Below are 25502 nucleotides of genomic sequence, written 5' to 3'. Positions count from 1 at the left end.
TTCTTAGCAGAACATTCAATAAATACTACTTACCAACATGTTAGAATATAAAACTACTCATCAGTATATCACATATGCTGCTTCATGTCATTGGTGAAAAATGATTAGATATTTATATTAGAATTCTGAAAGATCTAAAACTGCCTAATCACTTTCTAACAAGAATTCATTAACAGGCAAAGACTTTTTAAAATTATAAATAAATACTACAAACTTCAAGTATAATAAAGTAGAAAGCTCAAACTATGTCCAATGGCATCTGCTAATAGATCAAAGCTCTTTCTTTCTAAATAAAGCTTTGGTTTATTATTTCCCCAAAGCTTACCTGGGTGAGATTACTCCAACCAATGAACCACATTATTCAATTATAAATGCTGACTCATAAAAGAACGGTAAGCAGTGATCACACATAAGAAGTACATGACTTTCTGGGAGTTTATTTGGGCTTGATCTAATTCAACTCAATGTTAGAATTTCTAACATTTATAAGTTAAATCAATATTCGATATTTTAAACTTAATGGAGTGAACAACAGAGTTTATAAAACGTGTGTATTTAGCTGATCAGTAATTTATGAATTCTGGGAATTCATTTAATTGATCAAAATATACAAAGTTTTAAGAACCATAAAAATGGCTGAAGTTTAACCAAGAGCTCTAAGAAACCATCAAAGAAACACTAACGGAACATCAGCGGGGAAAGGGGCAAGAGACTGGAACGAAACTTTTTGATGGCGAGGAGTTTTTCAGTGAAGAGACAGACAGAACGGCTGAGAATGGGAAACAGCGAACGCTCCAGAACTAATCAGACACGAACGGGGACTACCAGTCGTCGGGCGGCAGCTGTCAGGAGGACGTGCGCACCAGCACGGCGCACAACTGTGAGTCCCCGCGAGCCTCAGAGCCGTCTTCTCCAGGAACGGTGCCTACCTCTGGTCAGCTCCTCGCTCAAACAGAAAGGGAGTGTCGCATTGCCAGGAAAACGCAGATGAATAAAATACTGGGTTGGCCGAAAAGTTTGTTCGTGTTTTTCTGTAAGATGTTACGAAAAACCCGAACGAACTTTTCAGCCAACCCAATATGCTAATGGTTTGTGAATACACGAAGATTTCCGAGTCCAACATATGTGTTACGCTAGGTACAAACAGTCACATTAAAAATAAAATGCTAAAAACTCACTCACTGTCTTCTGTGGGAAGGACCTGCAGGGAGTAAATCCACTCTATTATATCATCCTTGTTCACCACATCTAAGGAGTCCAACATATCCAGCCCAGAGAGTGCAAAAAATGCAATAGTCAACCTAAAAAGAAAAAAACACAAAATTCCATCTTATCAAACCAATGAATTCTGTTTCAGAAAAATAATAAACTCATTCTAACTTTACAATAACTTAAACAATAGCCCCAACTTGTAAAACAAAAATACCCAATTTATTCTTATAATTTAATAATATCAATCAAACCTTTGTTTTAATTTCTAATATAGGGACATTTAAGGCTTAAGAACTCAATCCTACTCATCTGAAGTACACGTGAATTCACTGAAGCCAGGTTATGAGCAACCTAAAGGCTAAAAGTAGAATTGAGAAAGAATTCCATGCACCTAATCAGTATACATAAGGCCAAAAGGATGGAAAATATATACAAATCTCAATTTTCACTGATTCACCAAGAGCAATTTATCGGTTCAGTAGCTCAGTCATGTCTGACTCTTTGCCACCCCATGGAAAGCAGCACGCCAGGCTTCCCTGTCCATCGCTCCCGGAGCTTACTCAAACTCATGTCCATCACGTTGGTGATACCATCCAACCATCTCATCCTCTGTCATCCCCTTCTCCTGCCTTCAATCTTTCCCAGTATCAGGGTCTTTGCCAAGGAGTAAGTTCTTCACATCAGATGGCCAAAGTATTGGAGTTTCAGCTTCAGCATCAGTCCTTCCAATGAATATTCAGGACTGATTTCCTTTAGGATTGACTGGTCTGATCTCCTTGAAGTCCAAGGGACTCTCAAAAGAGTCTTCTCCAACACCACAGTTCAAAAGCATCAATTCTTCGGTGCTCAGCTTTCTTTATAGTCCAACTCTCACATCCATACATGACTACTGGAAAAACCATAGCCTTGACTAGATGGACCTTTGCTGGCAAAGTAATGTCTCTGCTTTTTAATATGCTGTCTAGGTTGGTCATAGCTTTTCTTCCAAGGAGCAAGCGTCTTTTAATTTCATGGCTGCAGTCACCATCTGCAGTTATGCTTATACTTGGTGCTCAATTTTTAACGATGTTAGAATAAATCTATCATTATTCAAATTTGTTTATAAATAATGTGACCCCTTGGGAAAAAAGGGGGAATAAGGAACACTAAAAATGCAAATGCATTTTAACTCCCATCTCCTCGAAATGAATAATCTTTGATGAAATGGAACACTCTAAAGCAAAATCCTTCCCCTCCATGACTGTGCACTGACTCAGAAAGCTAAGTCTGTGCTTTCACATAAAAACGAGTCCCCTTGGTGGTTGCTTTTTACATGAAGAGTTTGTTACATGTATAGTTCCTTTCCTGTTGAGATGCATTCTACAGTGTTGTCTGATTGAACATGGCTATCTCATTTCCACATTCTAGTAATTCCTATGACTAATACTGATAAACTAGTACTTCAAATTATCTGGTCTAAAGTCATCTCGCAGAGCCACTCAATGCATTCTATAACCTTTTAAATAGAGATTCCAAGAGAAAATGAAGCCTTAATGCACTAAGGCAATCACTATATATAATTAACTTCTCTGCATTTAGAATGGTATTACCAACTTTAGGAGAAATGGAAAAATAGTCACTCATTTTTTTAAAGGGTATAATTCTCTCTCTAATCCCTGGCTGAAAAGGCTGGCACCCATCAGATAACAGGAGGCGAAATCAGAGAGCAATTTAATTCCAACTAAAGCTTAAAGGCAAAAATTAAAACTAGTGAGATACTGGTATACTCAAGAAGACATCCTGGGAGACTTACGTTATCAAGAGATTGGAAAGTGGAAAGTGAAAATCGCTTAGTCATGTCTGACTCTGACTATACAGTCCATGGAATTCTCCAGGCCAGCATACTGGAGTGGGTAGGTAATCCCTTCTCCAGGGGATCTTCCCAACCCAAACTTGAAGCCAGGTCTCCCGCAGTACAGGCGGAATCTTTACCAGCTGAGTCACACGGGAAGGTCATTGAGAGATTATTATTATGTATTAGGCACTGACCTGGAGAAGGAAATGGCAACCCACTCCAGTGTTCTCGCCTGGAGAATCCCAGGGACAGAGGAGCCTGGTGGGCAGCCGTCTATGGGGTCGCACAGAGTCGGACACGACTAAAGCGATTTAGCAGCAGCAGCAGGCACTGACCTAGAAATTTTCTCATTATCTCAGTTTAATTCCAACAAGTCACTGAAATCCACTTGAATTAGAGAGGTGATTTATCTGAGTAAGATCAGGAATAAACAAAGGGGAGTGAAACCCCTTTATGTGGGAAGCAGTAGTTGAGAGCTCAGATCTGCAGTCAAATGAGTTAGCTTCAAATCCTCGGTTGGCTAATTTCTATCCATCTGTAATCTGGTTAAGTTACCTAATCCTTTCTAATTCTTTTCTAAGTCAGCTTCCTTACCTGTAAATCATACTTCACACAGTTATTGTGCTTAGCTGCTCACAAGCAAGCACTAATTAAATGGAAGCTATTACAATTGGTATTTCCTGATTTGAAGGGACAGCACTAACATTCACAGTCTTAACACTACAGATCTTTTCATTGGTTGGCAATCTCCACCATCCCCCCACCTCCAACCACTCTTCTCTAAAACAAAATGTTTTAAACATGGGGAAAATTTCTACCTAACAGTATCCACATTTGAAAGTCACTTCTCTTGATGAAAATTATGTTTCATGAGATAAGGTCTGCCTTGTGCATGGTATGCAGTCAAATAATTTACAGAATTAACTAACAAATAAAGGACCTGCAATGTTACATCTAACCTTCCTGGAGAGCTATCACTGGGTTCAGTTTTGCTGAAATCTATAAAGTGAATAATTTAGTTTATAAATCATTACTATGTGCTCAGGCACTTCAGTCGTGTCCGGCTCTTTGTGACCCCATGGACTACATAGCTCACCAGGCTCCTCTGTCCATGGGGTTCTCCAGGCAAGAATACTGCAGTGGGCTGCCATGCCCTCCTCCAGGGGATCTTCCAGACCCAGGGACTGATCCCGCCTAGCCCGCATTGCTGGCGGAGTCTTTAAGCAAGATGCAGAGAGATAAGTGACAGGCAACATGAAGACGTTGAGAAAACAATGATCTTCCCATTACTAAAACATGCTCCAGAAAAACATAAACAAGGGGCTGTAAAAATAAGTAGGTGTTACTTTTTAAATTAAAAGCTGAAGTTATCCAGTTCACCTCTTTAGTTTTCTAGCTCAAGATAATAAAATCCAAAGAACTCAGGTAACTTCCTTCAGATTTCAATGCTAGATAACTTGACGGGGCTCTGAGTCAAAAGGGTATGTCTCAAGTATGGCGCAATTAGAATCGGCTTAAAGACAAACAATACACCACCAGCAAAACCTGGAGGCCAAGACCTCACTACACAGCAAAGAAATCAGAAATTCTAGATGGAAGGCAGGGTCTGAAACCTGGGGTTTGGGTGAGTGGGGATGGGAAGTAGTGAGCTTCCCAGGTGATTCTAGCGGGCAGCAAGGCTTACACAAGCACAGTGATGTTCCACTGGGGCAATACTGCTCCCAAGTGGCCATTCTGATGGCAATTCTGGTTTTCATTAGACAAGGGTGCTCCTCGATATCTAGCTGGCAAAAGCGAGGTATGCTGCTATGATGCACGAGACAGCATCATCCAACAAAGAAGTATCTGGACCAAAATGTCAAAAGTGCTGAGGTCTAGAGACTCTGCTCTCAAATCACACTGTTATCTGTATGCAAGTGTTAACTCAATGATCTTTTTTTTTAATTATACTTGTACTATGATATGGAAATCAGTCATCTGATGGTAAAGTATTTTAAAATCTTGTGTACTTAATTATTAAAAGCTTCTCAAAGTCCAGCATTTTCAACCCACAGCAGTTTAGACTAAGGTTTATAGGCTTGACAATACTATAGTGAAAATTTTTTTATCAAATTTAGCATCCAGCAGTGGCTGGCAGAAGAGAACCAAGAAGTTTTTGGAGCAAACATCCAGCCTTTCTTTAAGATAAGATAATAAGAAAACATTCCTTTTTGGACCACACTAGAGTTCTCAAGTAGCCCTAAACCTCTGAGAGCGAGAGAAGTAAATAATTCCTAAGGAATAAAAAGGAATTCTGGGCTGGGGGCCTCTGGGAGAAATAATGTGAGGTTTTACGGTGCCTAGGGTAGAGACCGTCAGGAACCTGTCTTGGTGCAGGCATCTAGAGGGGTGACTGCGCATGAGATGAGGCCAGTGAAGGGATTTTCACTTTACTACTTCTTCAGAGTACATCTGTCTGTTTTCTTCCTTTCTTCTTCCCCCTAGAATTGAACTCTGAGTCTGTAGCCTGAAAAACCAAACTAAGCCCTGTCTTCCTGCCCCTTCTCCTACTCTCAACATTACATATAAAAAGTTTATCTTACATGGATGAAGAAGTAACACCTCCACCCCACCCCCCACCCTGATCAAGTTCCTTCACCAGCAGATCAATTTGCATGTAAGAGACATAAACTAAATGGTGCTTCCAAAAGGCCTCACATTGTTTAGACTTAAGAACAACTGTTTTCAGCCTTAGAAAACAGCACAAAAGAAATAAGAATTAAATAGAACCCAAAGAAAAAAGGAAAAACATTCTGTGCAGTGGGGGAAAAAAAAATCTAGCCATACTATAGTGTGACTCTTGAATACAAGCTTGAACTGCATGGGTCCACTTATATGTTGGTTTTTTTCCCCGTAAGTATGTACTACACACAATCTGAAGTTGTGGAACCTCTGGTAAGGAGAGCCTGACCTCTGATATTCCACTGCATACCCTGGGCCCCGAGCCCCAAGTTGCTCAAGGATCAGTTGTGATATGATATTCCTATGCTATTATCGAGTATTGTACCATCAGGTCAGAGCAAGTGAATGATCACTTGGGGTATACCAGGAACACTGACTTATGGGAGTTAGGGATCAGGGCTTCCCTGATAGCTCAGTTGGTAAAGAATCCGCCTGCAAGGCAGGAGACCCCGGTTCTATTCCTAGGTCAGGAAGATCTGCTGGGGAAGGGATAGGCTACCCACTCCAGTATTCTTGGGCTTCCCTTGTGGCTCAGCTGGTAAAGAATCTGCCTGCAATGTGGAAGATCTGGATTCAATCCCTGGGTTGGGAAAGATCCCCTGGAGGAGGGAAAGGCTACCCACTCCAGTATTCTGGCCTGGAGAATTTCATGGAGTATACAGTCCACAGGTTCACAAAGAGTTGGACACGATTGAGCGACTTTCACTTTCTTTTCATGGGAGTTGACTAGATTCTCAAATTTTGGGTCACTTGCTCTGCTACTTTTTAGCACAAATTTCTTTCCTGACATCTACCAGCATCTTCAACAACAGACTGCATGCCTGCCTAGATCTAAGGTGGGGCTGTGGCCAAACCAGGGCTTTCCTGGTGGCTCAGTGGTAAAGAACCTGCCTGCCAATGCAGGAGACTTGGGTTCGATCCCTGGGTTGGGAAGATCCCTTGGAGAAAGAAATGGCAACCCATTCCAGTGTTCTTGCTTGGGAAACCCCATGGACAGAGGAGCCTAGCAGGCCAGAGTCCATGGGATCACAAAAGAGTCAGACACAAATTAGTGACGACAACATGGCCAAAATCATATTGCAAAAGAGTTCTAAAATTATAAACAAATAGTTACATTAAGAAATAGAAGCACAGCTGCTGGATAAAATCAACAGTGGAAATGGAGTCTTATAGTATACGTTAGAAGGAATCATGAAGTTAAAATACACAGTACATAGAAGCACCAATAAATAATTTGGAATGAATGGTGAAAAGATGCATGATTTCCAGAATTTTAAGCCTATTCTTCATTCATAATATCTTGAAACAGCTAACTCAGTCTATAAATATTTTCAAGAACAGTCATACATTTTTGGAATTATTTAACATGCAAAATTAAATTTCTCCTGCACTAATTTTTAATAAGAAATGTTTACTGAATATCCACTACAGGCTAGAAGTGAAATTCGTGTCTGACTCTTTGCAACTCCATGGACTATATATACAGTCCATGAAATTCTCCAGGCCAGAATACTGGAATGGGTAGCTGTTCCCTTCTCCAGGGGGATCTTCCCAACCCAGGGATCGAACCCAGGTCTCCCGCATTGCAGGCAGATTCTTTACCACTACAGACTGATGGTATGACAAAAATAAATAAGACAAACATCCTAAACTTAAGCAGGTTAAAGTTGTGGGGAAAATTACTAAGCAACTATATGGTATAAGTGCTACTACAGATATCATCTTATTCCTTTCTAAACCTGCTCCTTCTGCCTCTTGTTCTCTAGTTGGCAGTTTCAACCCTAGAATTCTGGGATTCCTCCTTCCTTATTCATCCTCTCCTTTCTATTCCTATTTCTGCTATCCCAGGAACTGGCTCCTGGGTGACTGCAACAGCTTCAGTCACTACTGATGACTCTGGTTCTGGTCTTGTCCCATTTAAGATAATAACCTATCTAAAGTCTAATGATCACTCTGAAATGCTTATCTAACCAGGAAGACCCACTGCTTGGCAACTTCCCATCACCCACGTGATATTTAGTTCCCAGTTTCTTGACATGGCAAAGTCCACGCCTACCCTTCATACTAAATTCCGACCACACCGGCCTTACATTTTGAACCATGATTAAGAGAACTGACTGACGATGCTCTGCTCAACACTCGCCTATCTATCTTTATTGTCTTTATTGTCCTTTTGCCTATTATCCACCCACATACATGAAAACTCAACACATCGTTTAATATTTAGCTCCAGGGTTACCTTTTTCCAAGAAACCTCAGACTAGACTTTTCCCTGAGTCTCTCTTTGGGTTGAATTACAGAGGTGCTTCCAGAATGCCCTGTGACGATCACAACTTTTGTGCAAGCAAACTCAGAGTGGGGCAGCAGGGGTCAGCAAGGGGGGTTGGCAGCCTCAGCCTCACGTGGGAGCCTGTCGCAACCACAGCATCTCAGACCCCGCCCAGACCTACACCCTGAGAACCTGCCTTTTAACAAGACCCCAGGTGAGTCACACGCACGTTAGAGTTGGGGAGCACTGCTGCAATCCTCTGTTTGTACTTTTGTTTCTCCTATCAGGCAAACTGGCTCAGATTTTAGTGGGCCTGACAGCCACCTGGGATGCTGACTGCGCTGCTAGACTCCCAAGCCCAGCAGAAAGTGCGACGCAGCGGATCTGGGGCGGGGCTCAGGTGCACGTGTTTTTATAAGCACCCCGTCAGACTGTGACATACTTCAGATAAGGGAGGAACCAAAGGACAGAGAAGTTGCCAGCTGGGGGGTGGCTAAGTGCTTATACCACAGGATACACAGGGGATATGGAGGACACCAGAATAGAAAGACTTGGTAAATGTCTTGGAAACAAAACAAATTGTCTAAACCCTTCTAGAAGAGCTGGGTCTGTAAAAATAACATAACAGAAAATGGTCAATATTTTGCTTCTCAATTTAAAAAGGCCTATTCTAATGCCCACTGCCCAAACACTAAAGGCAACAATATCATATAACCAAAAAGCTCTCTAAACTATTCATGAAAAGAAACCTGCTCATTGATAAAGCTCACAATCCAAGGTCTACATTCACCTGAGTTAACTAGTAACTACCACTTTTCAGAAGATAGAAGAAAAACCTTGAGTGAACCTTTTAATTTTCATAAAGCCACTATTAGAAAAGTAAAATAAAAATAAAATTATTCTACTGGTCAGGCTAAAAGAGAGAGAGAAATGATTTTGCTGAAATGATGTGTCAGAAAATAAGAGTCTAAATGTCTAGTTCAATAGTAGCCTCCCTAAGAGTCAGCGGCTTCATATCTATCAGTAAAAAGAAACGGACACAGGAACACCTGAATCACCACTTTCCGGGGGTCCCCAACCTCTAGGATCTAATGCCTGATGATGTGAGTTGAAGCTGATGTCATAATAGGAATAAACTGCACAATAAATGTAATGTGCTTGAATCCTGCTCTGAAACGCCACCCCCCCAACGCCCCACCCTCTGTTCAAGGAAAATCATCTTCCCCCAATCTGGTCCCTGGTGCCAAATGGGTTGGGTACTGCTGCTTTACACCATATCCTCATACCCAGACACATGGCAGCCCCTCAATAAATGCTTGTGGAATTTAACTACAATACCAGCTAACAGTTACGACTTAGTTAACACGCTGTTTAATCTTAAGTAAAAATTTTGTGACTGGTCACCTTTGCTTAAAAAGTTGAAGCTTCTTTCAGAAGCACCTTAAAGTCAATTATGAATCACATACACCACAAAAGGATTTAATGCTGAATTAAGGAAAGTAAAAAGTTTGAATCAAGAAATATTGAAAAACTTCTAAAAAATCACTACAAAATCCAGTATGCGCAGAGTATCTTAAATGTGGTTATTAGCTGAGCCATTTAAAAAAATCCAAAATGATTAGATAACAAACATGAAGCATAAAAAGAATATAATTAATACTTCTTTACTAGTGCAGTGATATTACATATCTATTATCTGATATACAACGCCTGGTGTAAATTCTAAGACTATATGGTTATTAAATCAATTGTTAATTGTTTAATCAGAGAATTTTTGCTGCTTTACTTATGCTATGAGCAAGATTAGAGTTTACTGCCAACATAGTCTATATGGTTTTGTCCTTGCTGAATTTTAAAGAGATCAAACATAGTGGCATTTTGACAAAGCAAGCACAGACCTGTGATGACTACAAGCAAAGTTCAACTGTTTAACAGTCAAACAAGATGATATTTTTTATTCAAATGCCTTAAATTCACATAGAATTAATCATCATAAACTATAAATGTGATTTACCAGTATATTTCTAAACATCCCATACCATCACAATCAACTGAGTTTCGGAAATGCTAATTTAATTTAGGTCAAGACATGGGTTCTACTAGTCAATCAATACACATGGATGGAAAAAGGAATATAAATGATGTTTCACTCTTTCTTTAGCAAAAATCTGCTCACCTTTCAGGGCTAAACTCAGAATGATTACTTAACAAATTATGTACTTATTGCCTGCCTTTATGCCAGATTAGTCAAGGATCTAGTGCAATACTGTCCGGTAGGACTTTTTCAGATGACCGAAATGCTAAAACACAAACAAAAGCCACAGGCCAACGTGGTGACTGAGCACTTGAAGTGTGGTAGCTACTGCAAACAGAGGAAGTGAGTTTTAAATTTTATTTAACTTTAATTCAAATTTAAATACCCAAATGTGGCTACCGAATTGGATGAAGCAGCCCAGGTGTTATAGAAGTAAACAAAAAAGACAAAAACTGTGCCTTCCTGAAGTCTACAATCTTGTGTGAAAGATTTTAAATCAATCAATTCATATATAATTTCAGGTGGTGACTGGAAGTAGTCTCTTTAGGAAAGGGTGAATAGGGAAAGTCTAAGGAAATCTGGTTTAAGAACCTATTGAAAGCCCTACTGAAACTGCTTGCATGTCTTGTTCAGCTGTCCTCCAGCACCTATATATTATTTCTTGACCGTGTATGCAGAAGTAACCTATAAAAACTTCCAAAACTGACCCAGTCATGAAACGGTCAAACCGTTTAACCGCAGGCTCAGTTAAGAAAATACGGAAAGAGATCAGGGCAAAACCAATCTGCTTTCTCTTCCAAGCCAGCCCAAGGCATCTCTGGAATCTCACTTTGAAATACAGCAATGCAGAGCAAACAAAGATCGCCTCCTCCTCTCGTTCTTCTCATCCCCAGACTTCTACTCTGAATGGCTAATTCAGTTTCTTAGCCTCTGCCAGATCACAGACCTCAACTCACAATGCTACTGCAAATAAAACTTTAACAGACTGCTCCAACCAACACTGCACCTTTTACGCCAACCCTATCATTAGATTTACAATTCCTGGAAAGTTCTTATCTACAGAAACGTTAGAGGCTCTCTGCCGCTTCTATACACTGAATGCCATACAGGCATTCAATGAAAAGTTAAATGACCTTACGGAAGCAAGGGAAGCACTGGAGAGATTATGAGTTAAAATACGATGACAAATGCTCTTTTTATACTCAGAAGTGAGGCCAAGTGACTCACAGGCTCGCGGAAGCAGCTCCGAGTTGATACGAAAAAATGGTTGGGAAGTGAAAAAGGACGGAACCTGAAGATTCCAAAAGCGCGCGACTTCCAGCTCGTCCCAGCCCTCTGGCCGCAGCTCGCGGGAGCAATGGAGACCGCACCACGGCCCGGGAAGGAAGGCAGTACCCAGTGGGCGGCGGCGCAGCTCCCTGCGGGCGCCCACTAAGCCGTCAAGCTCCACAGCGCCTTTCGGGGGACCGGGCCCCGTGTCGGCCCCGCTGACTGTGAGCTACCAATTACCTGCTGGTCTCGAGCGAAGAGTAGCGCTCAGGCAAAACCTGGAGGCAGCGCTGGAAGAACCGCACGTGCCGGTCTCGCAGGAAATCCAACCGCTCTCCCTCTCCGCTCCCCGCCGGCCGCTCATCCTCCGTGGCCGCCATACTGCTACGGAAACGACGTCCGCGGCGACCCGGAAGCAGTTGGCGCGCGATTCGAATGAAACCCGAGAGGCGACACCCAGGTGGCGAGAGTGGGGAGGGGGCGTGTGTTCGCCCCCGCCCCAGTTGGCGATTGAAACCTCACGCTGTCAACCGAAGGCCTTACGCGGCAGTTTCTCCCTCAGATTTCCCCGTTGGTGGCCTTGCCGTTTTGTACTCTAAGCCCAAAGCTTTGGAAACATCTCTCAAACCCTGTAAAATTCAGCCCACAAATCCCTCCAGAACTTTTATCTTCGTTTGATACTTGGGAAGAAGTGCAAGATCAATAGCTTCAAGGTTGTTTTGAAACAATTAGGGCCCTAAACAACATGAAGATGGTATATACGAAATAGGTCAGTATAAAGTTGCCAACAGATTCATTTTAGGAGGCCCACAGTTTTAAGCTGAATGGATAAAATCTACAAAACTAATATGGAGATAACTACTATGCCAAAGCCTTCGACTGTGTGGGTCACAATAAACTGTGGAAAATTCTGACAGAGATGGGCATACCAGACCACCTGACTTGCCTCTTGAGAAACCTGTATGCAGGTCAGGAGGCAACAGTTAGAACTGGACATGGAACAATAGACTGGTTCCAAATAGGAAAAGGAGTAGGTCAAGGCTGTATATTGTCACCCTGCTTATTTAACTTATATGCAGAGTACATCACGAGAAATGCTGGGCTGGAAGAAGCACAAGCTGGAATCAAGATTGTGGGGAGAAAGATCAATAATCTCAGATATGCAGATGATACCACCCTTATGGCAGAAAGTGAGGAAGAACTAAAGAGCCTCTTGATGAAGGTGAAAGAGGAGTGAAAAAGTTGGCTTAAAGCTCAACATTCAGAAAACTAAGATCATGGCATCTGGTCCCATCACTTCATGGGAAATAGATGGGAAAACAGTGGAAACAGTGGCTGACTTTATTTTTCTGGGCTCCAAAATCACTGCAGATGGTGACTGCAGCCATGAAATTAAAAGACGCTTACTCCTTGGAAGGAAAGTTATGACCAACCTAGACAGCATATTAAAAAGCAGAGACATTCCATTGCCAACAAAGGTCCGTCTAGACAAGGCTATGGTTTTTCCAGTAGTCATGTATGGATGTGAGAGTTGGACTATAAAGAAAGCTGAGCACCAAATAATTGATGCTTCTGAACTGTGGTGTTGGAGAATACTCTTGAGAGTCCCTTGGACTGCAAGGAGATCCAACTCCATCCTAAAAGAGATCAATCAGTCCTGGGTGCTCACTGGAGGGACTGATGTTGAAGCTGAAACTCCAATACTTAGGCCACTTGATGCGAAGAGCTGACTCATTGGAAAAGACCCTGATGTTGGGAAAGATTGAGGGCAGGAGGAGAAGGGGATGACAGAGGATGAGATGGTTGGATGGCATCATCAACTCGTTGGACATGGGTTTGGGTGGACTCCAGGAGTTGGTGATGGACAGGGAGGCCTGGCGTGCTGCAGTTCATGGGGTTGCAAAGAATCGGACACGACTGAGCGACTGAACTGAAATGCTGATTAAATCATTATCGATGCTACAAAAGAGATGTTTCTAGTCCTCTAGAATACCAGTAATTGCATGTGCATGCGCGTGTGCACACACACCCACACCCCACAGCTGATTCGCATACAAGTTGTGTCACACACACACACACCACTGTTGATTTGCATACGAGGGTTGGTATCATTTTCTTTAGGAGACCAGAGATTTTACTCTTTAAGTCAGTGTGTCATCCAGCATCAATAATGCATCAATTTGCAACAGCAAATAAACACAAGGTGTTCTCCAAGTATGCATATGCTAGAAAATGAAATAGCATAAGCTTCTTTTTAATTTTCTTCAAAAAGAGGGATTTCCGTTGCTTCAGCCATACATTCTTCCCTTTAAAAGTTTATGAGGTAGTCTTAGGGGAAAATATCCACACAAGGATCTGGTCTGAACTCGGTTTTTACAGTCAGCTAGTAGAAGTTTGGGCATAATTTTGTTAGCCTTCTTAGAAAATGTATTTCTTAAAAAGCATACCATGTGGGCTGGAGTTTTCACCAATCCAAAGCACCCTGCATGTTAGGTACTAGTTATTAATTATTCAAGGTATTCCTACATGTCTTTAACAAATACTGCATTGACAAACAGCCAGGTATGGGCAGAGAGCTGTCTTTGGTGCTTCTGTACAAATATGGAGGCCAACAGTCATTGTCCATAGGTATGCTCAGTCTAGAGGAGCTTTCCATTCCATTATTACAATGAAGATTTTTCTCACTTGCACATCAGTTCAGTTCAGTTCTGTCACTCAGTCATATCCGACTCTTTGCGACCCCATGAACTGCAGCACGCCAGGCCTCCCTGTCCATCACCAACTCCCAGAGTTCACCCAAACCCATGTCCATCAAGTCGGTGATGCCATCCAACCATCTCATCCTCTGTCAGCCCCTTCTCCTCCTGCCTTCAGTCTTTCCGAGCATCAGGGTCTTTTCAAAGGAATCAGCTCTTCGCATCAGGTGGCCAAAGCATTGGAGTTTCAGCTTCAACATCAGTCCTTCCAATGAACACCCAGGACTGATCTCCTTTAGGATGGACTGGTTGGATCTCCTTGCAGTCCAAGGGACTCTCAAGAGTATTCTCCAACACCACAGTTCAAAAGCATCAATTCTTCGGCACTCAGCTTTTTTTATAGCCCAACTCTCACATCCATACATGACTACTGGAAAAACCATAGCCTTGTCTAGACGGACCTTTGTTGGCAAAGTAATGTCTCTGCTTTTTAATATGCACATATATACCACCAAATGGCTGAAGCTATTCAAAGCTCAGACAGAAAGACAAAGCTCAGATAGAAAGACAATCTATTCAACCTGGCTCTTAGAGGGAAGCCAAATATTTCATCTGATTCTCAGCTCAAGAACCACTAATATGATCCAAATGGAGAAAATATTTCTATGGTGGACTCACTGAGACAGAATATACTTCCTAGGTAAGTAATCACCCACGTTTTCATGGGTGATTCTGACCATACAAGACTTTTGACATACATATGACAGAATCTAATCCTTCACATAGAATGTCACTGCACATTATTAGCTAAAAATTGTAGAGCACAAGTCTTCAAGGTATAGGAATGACAGAGTATCTATACAATTGAATATTATTTAGCTATTAAATGATAATGTTTGAATTATATAGAAACACAGAAAAATGTATGTGACGTAATGCTAAGTGATAATAGTATAGTATCTAAAATGTACTCTAAGACTAGTTATTTAAATTATGTAGGTATATTTTCAGAAGAAGTTACCTTTATAGTAGTAGAATTGCGGGTGCTTTATAACATTTTTCCTTTAGTGTTTTTTTCTCAATTTCTTAATCCAGTATAAGAAATGTTTATTTGACATCTCTTCCATGAGCCTGTAACTGAAGACATTATTATGTTTACATCCTTTATACAAAGGATCCATATGATAAATTCCGTATTTATTTCAGATACAACTAGAAGGACAAGTTTCTTCAAAATACTATACTTTCTTTTATTAAAAAAAAAAACCCCAAAATTAAACAAAAACTGTAAGAATCACCTCACCCAATACAATAGGCTTACCTTAAATACAGGAAACAGAAAGCTCTATTTGTGTACAACAAAAAAGCAACATGTTAGAAAGCAATGCATAAGCAACCTTTACTTTGCTCTATCTTGTTGTTATTCAATTCTGTTTTTAAATTCTCTTGTCCTATTCTTTATATTTTATTTCTAAACCACCTCAAATCATTTTAAAAAGTTAAGGAGAACAAGTGCAACAAATAAAATGGGCATTCCTGAGTAACAGTGTTTTATATTAATTCTCTTTTTGCACCAAGAATTGTATAAATAGAATTCAGTTTCCAAAATCTGGAAGCCAACTACTTTGAATATTAACTGCGAAATAAGAAAAGGTTTTAAACTAGCTACTCCTGGTAAATGTGTATCTAAATCATTTGACCTAAATGATCAAATTATAATTAAAATACTCTGAGATAAAAGTTATAAGAAATGAAGTTTCTTATATTTATCATGTATATGATGCCTTTCGTGTTAAGCTGAGAACTACTTAAAGTTAGGAACTAAGATTTAAAAAATTTTTTTCCATAAAGTTGAGTTGAATTAAGTTAAATTGTGTTTTCATTTATAAAAGTTTGGAAATTTTAAAACTGACTCTTTTGACCAAATATATTAGTCTAGCAATTTTAAAACATTTTAAATATCACTAAGAAATATCATAGTCCTTTAAAGTCAGCTTACTTCCAATGCTGTTACAAAACAAAACTTTCATATCTTGAGGCAAACAAAGCACCAAAGAAAAGTGCATCAGTCGAGAAGATGTGAAGGACACAGAGTTTATAAACGTGTGGGCCCCAGGAAGGCTGAACGGAGACGGGAACAGCTAAAGGAGACCAGTAAGACTGTGTATCATTAATGCAAATAACAGAATATATATGAGGTGAGAGGTATATTTTTAAAATAAATATTTTCCTTATAAAACAAAGCATGCTTCAAACAAATACAAAATATTTGTTACACAAAAATGTAGTAACTGACAAATTACCAATTTGTTAAACTTAGAAAAAGTTCTAACTTATTTCATAACTCAAAAGAAACTTTAAATTTCTGTTACTCAAGTTAATTTAGTTCCAAGTTATAAATGGTACAAAATCTTGGTTTAAAAATGTCACTCTATGATTGTCTCAATTTATTTTGCCATGCCATGACAAAAAAAAAATCTTTCAAATGTTTTAATTATTTAAATAAAATACTGTTTCTAACATAAACTTATTCAAAGAACTTTTACATCAATAGGCCAACATATATTAATTACCCTCTTGGGATAAACAGGAAATACTAATGACAATGCATTGTAGAACTTAATACCTGCCAATTCACATGCAACACAATAATCAATCTGAAGAAGCTAATAAAATTTTAAGGACATGGTCATTCTCTCCTCCTATAACTCCATATGCTAACATTCTCATCAACTGAAGGAGAATTTCATGATCCCATATTTTCTAAACTCCTTGTCTCCAGGTTGGAATAGCCCTAAGGAGAAGAAGAAAAGAGCGTATAAATATACAGGGTATTTTTTTAAAGTCTTGATTAAATGTTAACTTTTTAAAAGTATATAGATTTTTTTAAATCTATACACTCTTTTAAAAGCTTATAATAAACTTTTTATTTATTATAAAATATAATATATATAAACTACATAAAATATATACATTTCATATACAGTTTATTAGATTATTATATAGTGAACACCCATGCTAACTCCTTCTTTACCTATGTGGGATATGTAGAAGTGGCCCAGAGCCTGCTGGTCCTATCTTTTTGGTCCGTTCTTCCCAACCTTTGGTAGGTTTGTAAAGTCTAGAGGGATCTCTACTAACATTATTTTCAACCTGTAATTGGAAGTAAAATGAGTGCCAGTTAATTTATATGAACTACTGTGTTTGTACTTGTAAGATCCTTAGTAACAGAAAGCAGGTTTAAGAAAACTATTTGATATTCACTAGACAGAAATAAAACTTGTTAATAACCTCTTCAGTAAACTTCTAATTGTGCTGTTACAGCTAAAATAAAATTTGGATTACATCAATCTACTAATAAAATGTTGATTTATTTTTTCTAGTTACTTTATTCTACTTCCACTGTTGTATTTTTTTCTACTTTTCTCATGAGGGAAATATAACACAGCCAAGTAAGACAGACAATAAATTTAAGATAAATAACCACCAGTAAGTAGTCCTTTGTTTCATCTGTGAGAGTCACTAGTATCTATCACCAATGAAATTAAACAATGCTCATAGCTGCTATAGATTTAAAATACAGGCTCATAGAGCCAAGAATGGGGACTTCTCTGGTGTCTCAGTTGATAAAGAATCCGCCTGCAATGCAGAAGACCTGGGTTCGATCTCTGGGTTGGGAAGATCCCCTGGAGAAGGGAAAGACTACCCACTCCAGTGTTCTTGCCTGGAGAATTCCATGAACAGAGGAGCTTTGAGGGCGGTGGCAAAGAGTTACACATGAATGAGCAATTAACACTTTCACTTTGTTTCACATAGGAAGAATGAAGAAAAGGACAAAGAGCAGGAAGAGAGAAGGAATTTAGGGTAAAGGAAACCGAGGTGCTTATAATGTAAAATGGTAGAATTAAAGCAGTTGCTTTGTAATTGGTAAATAAGTAAGTATGAAATAAAGGAGTTGGAGATAAAAGAGAATTGGATTTTATGTTTGTATCCTTACAAATCAAAGAATTATGATAATAACAATGAAAGTAAATTAATCTCAGTGTAGAGTACCTTTTCTTTTAATTTTGCCAGTTTTCTTTGTTTTTCTGCCTTCTCATCTTCCTTTAATTGTCTATTCAGAATTTTCAATTCAAGTTTATGTAAATCCTGAAAGACATATACCAACAAAAAAGATAACATTAAGAAGTAAAATTAGCTAGAATTTGTTTCAAAGTTTAGTTGCTTGCATGTAAAATTAAATTACCTTAAACAGAAATATACCTGTAATATCAACTTTTTCCAAAAAAAGAAAACCTAAGAGCTTTATTTTCTCTGAATATCAATGTAACACATGCACATCCTTTCTGAATCACGTTCTTTCAACTGTTTCTTGTTTTATTTTATGGGTCAATCTAAAACTTCCTTTCTTTTAATGGGTAAAATTTTCAGTTATCAATACAGAGATGTCTAGTTTTAGATCTCTTGCATTATACTTTCTGTATAATACAGGGTTTTCTTTTTTTCTAAGTCTTTTATTATGTGACTTGCTTGCCTTTTTGGGGAATGGATCTTTGGTTGTGTAGGGAGACTTTTATTTTTATATAAGAGAAATACCATTAGTAATGTGTTTTTGCCTATTACTTTTTTATTATTTTTCTTTGTACTTCCCTTATTTTTTGCTTTATGAGTGTTGCCCATATTTGCATTTTGATGCAATTTCTAAGTTATCTGTCATTTGTACTCTTTTTCATTTTAAAGTACCCTTCCTTGTCTTTTTAAATATATTTGGGCTGAATTCCACCCTATCTGATGAGACTGCAACTTCTTTCTTTGATTAGGATTTTTCTTGTATACATTTGTTTAAAATCACTATAATCCTCTCTCTCAGCAATAACTTGATTCCTCTAAGTATATACTGAGTATAATGTGCTAGACCCTAGGGTAAGGCATGAACACAAAGGACAAAAGCCCTGCCTTCATGGAGCTTACACTATGGCAGGAAGATGGACAGCGACCAAGCAACGCGGCCAGTCTGGCGGAGCAGGCAAGACCTTCAGGACCTGGACTGCGGCTGCCTTTCCGTCTTGCTCCTGCTGGTTTCCTCTCCCCTAGCATACTGCCGTGTCTACAGTTCCCCCAAAAGCTACGCTGTTACGCTCCTCCAAGCTGCCCATTCATGCTGCTCCCTCTGCTAGGAAAGATCTCCCCTTCCCTTCCCTTTTCTTCCCTTCCAAGACTCAAGTACCACCTCCCGTCTCACAGCTGCGGTCCCTTCCCTCCTCGCAATGCACCTCCCACACTTGTCCGTCGGCACCCCCAGCAGCACGCTGTTTACCATAGCACGCTCAAGTCCCCTGTTTGCACACCAGCCATTCCCGCCAGACTCTAACCTGCTAGAAAGCAGGGAGCACAGCCTGCTTATTTCGGTGCACTAATACGAGGTCCAGGACAGATACATAAGAAGCATTCAATTAATTCTTGCTGAATTGAGCCTGGAAGTAATACCTCCATGTGTTTCACTGAAAAATTATTCAGGAAATGTATTTACTCACTCTTTCTTGAAACCTGGAAATTTCATCAGCAGCAGTTTTCCTTCTTTCTGCCTTTTCTGTCTTTTCCCGTATCTCCTTTTCAAGTCTCAAGAACTCTGCCTGCTCTTTCTTCTGTTGGGTGTAGGTTTCCAGCAGCAGCTTCAGTTTACACTGGCGCTGCCGAGCTCTCTGCTGCTGCTTCTCTTTCTCTTCCTCCTCTTTTAACTGGGAAGCGCTTTTCATTGCCATTTCTATACTTCTCTGTTTTTTCCAAGCTTCAATGGCCAATTTTTGCTTCTTTCTTTGTTCTTCTTTTTGTTTTTGATTATCTTCCTGTTTATTATGAGAAAGTACTTGTATGCTGTCTTTTTCCTTTAATTTGAAAATTTCCTCCATTTTTTGCTGCTTTTTGGTTTTCCAATGCTGAATAGACTACGTGGTTAAAAAGCAATGAAAACAAGATAAAATATTTTAGTAACCAAAAGCGTTTTATGTTTTATTTTTATTTGGCTGCACTGTGAAGCATGTGGGATCTTAGTTCCCCAACCAGTGACTGAACCTGGGCCTTGACGGTGACAGCACCAAGTCCTCACCACTAGACTGCCAGGGAATTCCTGCCAAAAGCATATTAAAATACAACCTCAAATCCATATCTCTTTCTACATGGTGACCGCAGTATGCTTGTTGCTTAGGTTTGAAAAGTGGTTTTTTAAACCAATGCAATTTTTTTCTACTTATCTTTGTAAAAAATTTAATGTATCTTTTAAAACACTAAATAATGGCTATTCCATTGGCCTTTCTCTTCCTCTTTGAATCACCAGGTACACAAGGACTGCACCTCATGAAGTCTCCTCTTCCCCTTTACCTCTTCCTTTATATTCAAGGGGAAACAGTCCTTTCCTCTGATCATTTCACTTCTGCTTCCAAATTCTCTTTCTAGACTTAGAATCCTTTCTGAGTGACCCATCTCTGGTCAAACTCAGAAAAGGAGTTAAAAGTGAGGTAGGTGAGGATATGTGCTCTAAAGCCAGGTATCTGGGACAAAATCCTGGCTTTGCATTTACTAGATGTGACCTTGGATGAGTCGTTACATGTCTCTGTTCTCGTTTTGCTCATCTGTAAGTTGTAGGTAGCATTTCTCAAACAGGGTTGTTCTGAAGTTTAAATGAGTCAGTGCCCGGCACGTAGTGCTTCAAAAGTGTAAAAAAAAAAAAGAAAAAGCAAAATAGCTTCATATCTTTACATGTGGGTATGTAAAGATTATTTAAAATTCTAGCAGCCTTTTCTATGCCATAAAGGAAACTGAATTATTTTCCCCTGAAGTTCCTCACGGTATATCATTCATTTTCATGAAATACATCCTCAAGCTATGTGTACTATATGCAACACAATGTGAGTAGGAACCACAGGTGATTAAAACAATACCAATGCCATCTATTCCAGCGCTACTCCAAGTACCAGTCCACAACGATATCAGGGATTCATGCAGAATGTAAATCAACGTACTTCTTCAACGAGGAAGTTTTCTATGAAAAAACAGTCACTTTAACTAAATAGCATGCTTACTGGGTAGTTGATTCTGGTATAATCACGATAACTCATTGAAGACCGGAAATAGTTTGCAAACTAACATCTAGTCCCTGGACTGAGTTTGACCAGCACTGCTCTAGGTGAGATAAGACATGTGCATAAATACTAGAATATATTTTAGAATGTGCCATTGCATATCACACAAGACATATTAAATAAGTGCTACTGAAATTCTGAGGGGTGAGTAGGCAAAAGGAAGCAGCATATGATCTGGGCAGATGTAGGTAAGTTAGCAGTGGAGAGTAGAAGAAAGAAGGCGGTTCCAGAAAGTGAGAACAAGATAAGCAAGAGGACGTGAACCAGAAAGTTCATGGAATGTCTGAAAAGAAGTATGTTCATTTAGACAAAACACAGGATATATTAAAGGAAGGGGGAGGTAAGAATGGTAAGTTTTCTATTCAACCTTCTCAACTCAACAGATTTAAAATGCATTCCTGGACTTGCCTGGCCATCCACTGGCTAAGACTCCATGCTTTCACCACAGGGGGCATGGGTTAGGTCCCTGCTCAGGGAACTTAATATCCTGCATGCTGCGGGGTGTGGCCGAAAAAACCCCCAAAATACGAAACTGCATTCCTGATGTTATACCCCAAACTTCCCACTTCTCCTCGAACATGTCCTGCTTCAGTAAATGACGTCTCCTCTTTCACACTCTTTCCGATATCACCCCTACATCCAATCAGTCACCAGGGATCAGGGAACAGACTGGCTGGGAACAGGAAGAGAAAGCCAGAATCTAGGTGGTTTACTTTTATTGCAAGAAGCACAGGTAAGAGACACTGCCTGCTCCTCCACCCTAGACAGGTGGCTCTGAAACTTGAGCTTGTTGACAGAAGAACCTAGAGGCTTTATTTAAACTCAGATTTTGGGGCCCCCACTCCCTGAGTTCAGACTAGGTCTGGGTTGGACCCTGCTGAATTCTAACAAGTTCCCAGGTGATGCTGACTTTGCTGGCCCCTGGAAAAAAAATCCCAAATAATTCTTGTGTGTGAAGTCACTCAGTCGTGTCCGACTCTTTGTGACCCCATGGACTGCAGCCTACCAAGTTCTTCCGTCCATGGGATTTTCCAGGCAAGAATACTGGAGTAGGTTGCCGTTTCCTTCTCCAGGAGATTTTCCCGACCCAGGGATTGAACCCCGGTCTCCTGCATTGTAGGCAGACGCTTTACTGTCTGAGCCACCAGGGAAGTCCAAGTAATTCTTACTAGATTGTTATTTTGAGATTTTAAAAATGACTTATGTTTCAAAATTTTTCTTAAAGTTTTAAGTGTCGACTTTATGAACATTGACCTTATTTTGGAGAGAAACAATAGCAACAAGAAACCACCAGCTATTTCCTCTAATACTTTATGTGCAGAATCAAGTATTTCTCTAATGCTCCTTTTTGGGTATGTTGCCTGCTGAACTGTCACACCTTTCTTGTCAAACCAACTGAATTAAAATTTATTGCGCTCAAGTCTACAAAAAAAAAAAAAAAAAAAAAACAACCTTAGGACTATCTAAGCCTATGGTTCTTGACCAGGGGCAATTTTTACTGTCCAGAGGACATCTGGTAATGTCTGGAGATGTTTTTGATCATCATATTTAAGGTGGTGGTACTAGCATCTACTGGGTGGACGTCAAGGGCACTGCTAACCATCCTACAGTGCCCAGGACAGCCCTCACAGTAAAGAATTACCCAGTCCAAACAGTCAACAATGCCAGTGTTGAGAAATCCTAATCTTAACCAGAGTCAGAATAATCTTTTTGTGAAAACGGGACCTTTTAGGTATTTGCTATAATTAAGAGTTACTCTTTACTCTGGGGTTGCCAAAACTTTTGAGTCTTTTAAAATAAGTAGTGCAACTAAAGTTCCAAAACTATTTAGAAACTTTTGAGTCAAAGAATTTTTTTTCCTACTGCCCTCTTTATTTTCTGTTGAAAATAATGTGGACTTCACTAGTAAGATGACTTTTATCAAAAGCCTGGTTAAATCTGAATTTCCCATTTCCAGTGGACACAGGATGTTGACCATTGTCAGATGTTTTCTGACTCACTGTATTATTTCTTAGAGTAGATCATGCTGGATGTTGAGTATGTCAACTATACTTCCACTAAAATGACTTAACTTCTCAATGCCTCAGTTTCACCTGCTATGAGATGGGGGAAACCGTTAACATATCTCACAGGGCTGAACTAAATTAATAATATATGTTAGCGTGTAGCACAGTCCTAGAACACAGAAATATACAGTAAATAATAGCTAGTACAATTCTTATTACCTCTTTTTTTCTTTCTTCTAGGGCCAGAAACTTTTGATACCATTTCTCATGCTGTTGAACTTCATCCTGCGTTCTTCCGGGAAGGTGCTCTAGAACTTCTCCCATGAACGCTGGCTTCCCTTTATGCTTGGTTCTCGCCTTCACAAAGTTCTGGTGGTCATAATCGTCCCAGCCCCCCTGGCGCCCTCCTGTCTGCTGAAGGAACGTCTCAAACTCCGCCACGGCTGCCGGCAGAGCACTCGGTGTGACTCTGTCCGCAGGAAGCTTGCCCGGTGCTGCTCTGAGAGTCTTCTCCGCTCCTGGATCACCCACAGCCCACGTGTCAAGTTTTCTGGATATGGCGCTCACCTCATTACTAGTTGTTTTCTCTTCCTTAATAAGCTCTTCATATCTAAAATTTTAAAAATAAAAGTTTGAAAAGTAAGATACCAACCAATCCATATTAACCCTTTGTTTTCCTTCAAATTTTATTATTCCCAACTCTTTTGATATCTTCTCCACTTCACAATATTAACATCTATAAATCTAAGCCTTCAAAGAGTTTCCTCAGAGGAAAAAACAATCTTTCAAACTCTTATTTGAGAGTTTATAGACTCCAAATATAAATGAAAATTCACTTTAAACATGCAGTCTAAAACCTAAAGCAAAAGAGAGGTATTATACTGCTTTTGTGTAAGACTAGTATTAAATTTGTAACAATAAAATAGTTTACATATAACCATCTAGTAAAGAGTTATTGAAAAATAAAGGTAAATAATTTTAAATTAAAATGTGTTTAAAACATACATCAACCTCTGCTCTTCCTTAAAAGTGTTAATTGCATTTTCAATTTCCTCCATCATTTCTCTGAGCTTTTCAACAACTGTAAAAAAAAAAAAAGGGAAAAATTATGTCATATTTTATTATGACTAAGAATTAAAAATTAGGAAGAAAATTAGAATGTTCTCTTAATTAAAAACCATTTCTCAGTCTAAAGGATAGGATAAGAAAAAAATGTACTTTTAAAAAGTAAATTTTTATGATTGTGATTTTTTGATTACAGATTTTTTCCTAAGCATACATACCTTAAATATTATTTTTTTCCAAAAAGCTTCTACATCATGTATGTTTTCTGTGACTTGCACTTTTTCTTTAACAATATGTTGTAATTAACTTTCTACATCAACATACATATGGTACTTCATTCTTTGTATGGCTACATGGCATTTCATTGTCTAATGCTACCCTGAATCATTAATTCTCCAACTGATGAACCTTTAAATAGATGCAATGCTGTAGTAACTATCTTTGCAGATTTTTGCATGCTCAAATATTTTTATTTTATTTTTTAATTTTTATTTTATATTAGAGTATCATCAATTAACACTGTTGTGCTAGTTTCAGGTGTAAAACAAAGTGATTCAGTTACAAATATACATGTATCTATTCTTTTTCAAATTCTTTTCATATTCAGGTATTACATAACATCAAGCAGAGTTCCCTGTGCTATACAGTAGGTCCTTGTTGCCTATTTATTTTGCAGTACGTACATGTCAATGCCCAACTCCCGATCTATCCCTCCCCCCCTCAAATAAGTATTTTTAGAGGATAACTGATAACTTTAAGTGCTAAAGTTAAAAAGTGCTAAAGTTTACAGTATGCAAAATACTGTCACACTGTCCTTCAAAGAGGCTCAACCTCTTTACAGCTCCTGAGAGTGCTCCTTCTCATGTAATTCCAGCCATTTCCAAAATAATCAAAAATTTATTATCATTGATTTAACTGACATTTTTATAATAATTAATAAGCCTGAGCACTTTTCCATATGTGTTTTGGGTTTCTTTGGCTATAATATGCAACTTATAATCTTTGCCCATTCTCTTGTTCTGTTACCTTTGTTGCTAGATTTTGTAGATACTCTTTACACATTATGGATATTAGCTTTCTAAGTTACATACATATTGCTATTATTATCCTAATTTGTATTTCAACTTTGCTTATAAGTTTGAGGTATTTTTGAATAGTCAATTATGTCCACTTTTTTCTTTATGATTTCTGACTTTTGTCATTCTTATAAATTATAATATAATCATAAAATATTAATCCATGTTCTTTTCTAATAT

General features: G+C 39.1%; 2 protein-coding genes across 3 annotated transcripts in view; both read right to left on the bottom strand.

Moving 5' to 3' along the window:
- PGGT1B (protein geranylgeranyltransferase type I subunit beta) overlaps positions 1–11740 on the bottom strand; it is a 52235-nt gene extending 40495 nt beyond the window's left edge. The window contains exons 1-2 of the mRNA XM_043920120.1: positions 11581–11740; positions 1183–1301 (exon numbers count right to left, since the gene is read on the bottom strand). Coding sequence (XP_043776055.1) covers positions 1183–1301; positions 11581–11720 — 259 coding nt within the window. The 5' untranslated portion in view covers positions 11721–11740. The remainder of the gene's footprint in view (positions 1–1182; positions 1302–11580) is intronic.
- Positions 11741–16114: 4374 nt separating this feature from the next.
- The window catches only part of CCDC112 (coiled-coil domain containing 112), a 125671-nt gene continuing 116283 nt past the window's right edge, over positions 16115–25502 (bottom strand). For both annotated transcript variants that reach the window (XM_043920799.1, XM_043920800.1), the window contains 6 exons: positions 24187–24262; positions 23401–23791; positions 19571–19981; positions 18090–18185; positions 17071–17189; positions 16115–16830 (listed from right to left, as the gene is read on the bottom strand). In XM_043920799.1, the coding sequence (XP_043776734.1) occupies positions 16800–16830; positions 17071–17189; positions 18090–18185; positions 19571–19981; positions 23401–23791; positions 24187–24262 (1124 nt within the window). In that variant the 3' untranslated portion in view covers positions 16115–16799. The remainder of the gene's footprint in view (positions 16831–17070; positions 17190–18089; positions 18186–19570; positions 19982–23400; positions 23792–24186; positions 24263–25502) is intronic.

Source organism: Cervus elaphus, chromosome 12 (genome assembly GCF_910594005.1).
Source record: "Cervus elaphus chromosome 12, mCerEla1.1, whole genome shotgun sequence".
Taxonomy (NCBI): Eukaryota; Metazoa; Chordata; class Mammalia; order Artiodactyla; family Cervidae; genus Cervus; species Cervus elaphus.
Note: the sequence above shows the minus strand (reverse complement) of the source record. Positions and strands in the feature narration are given on the sequence as shown.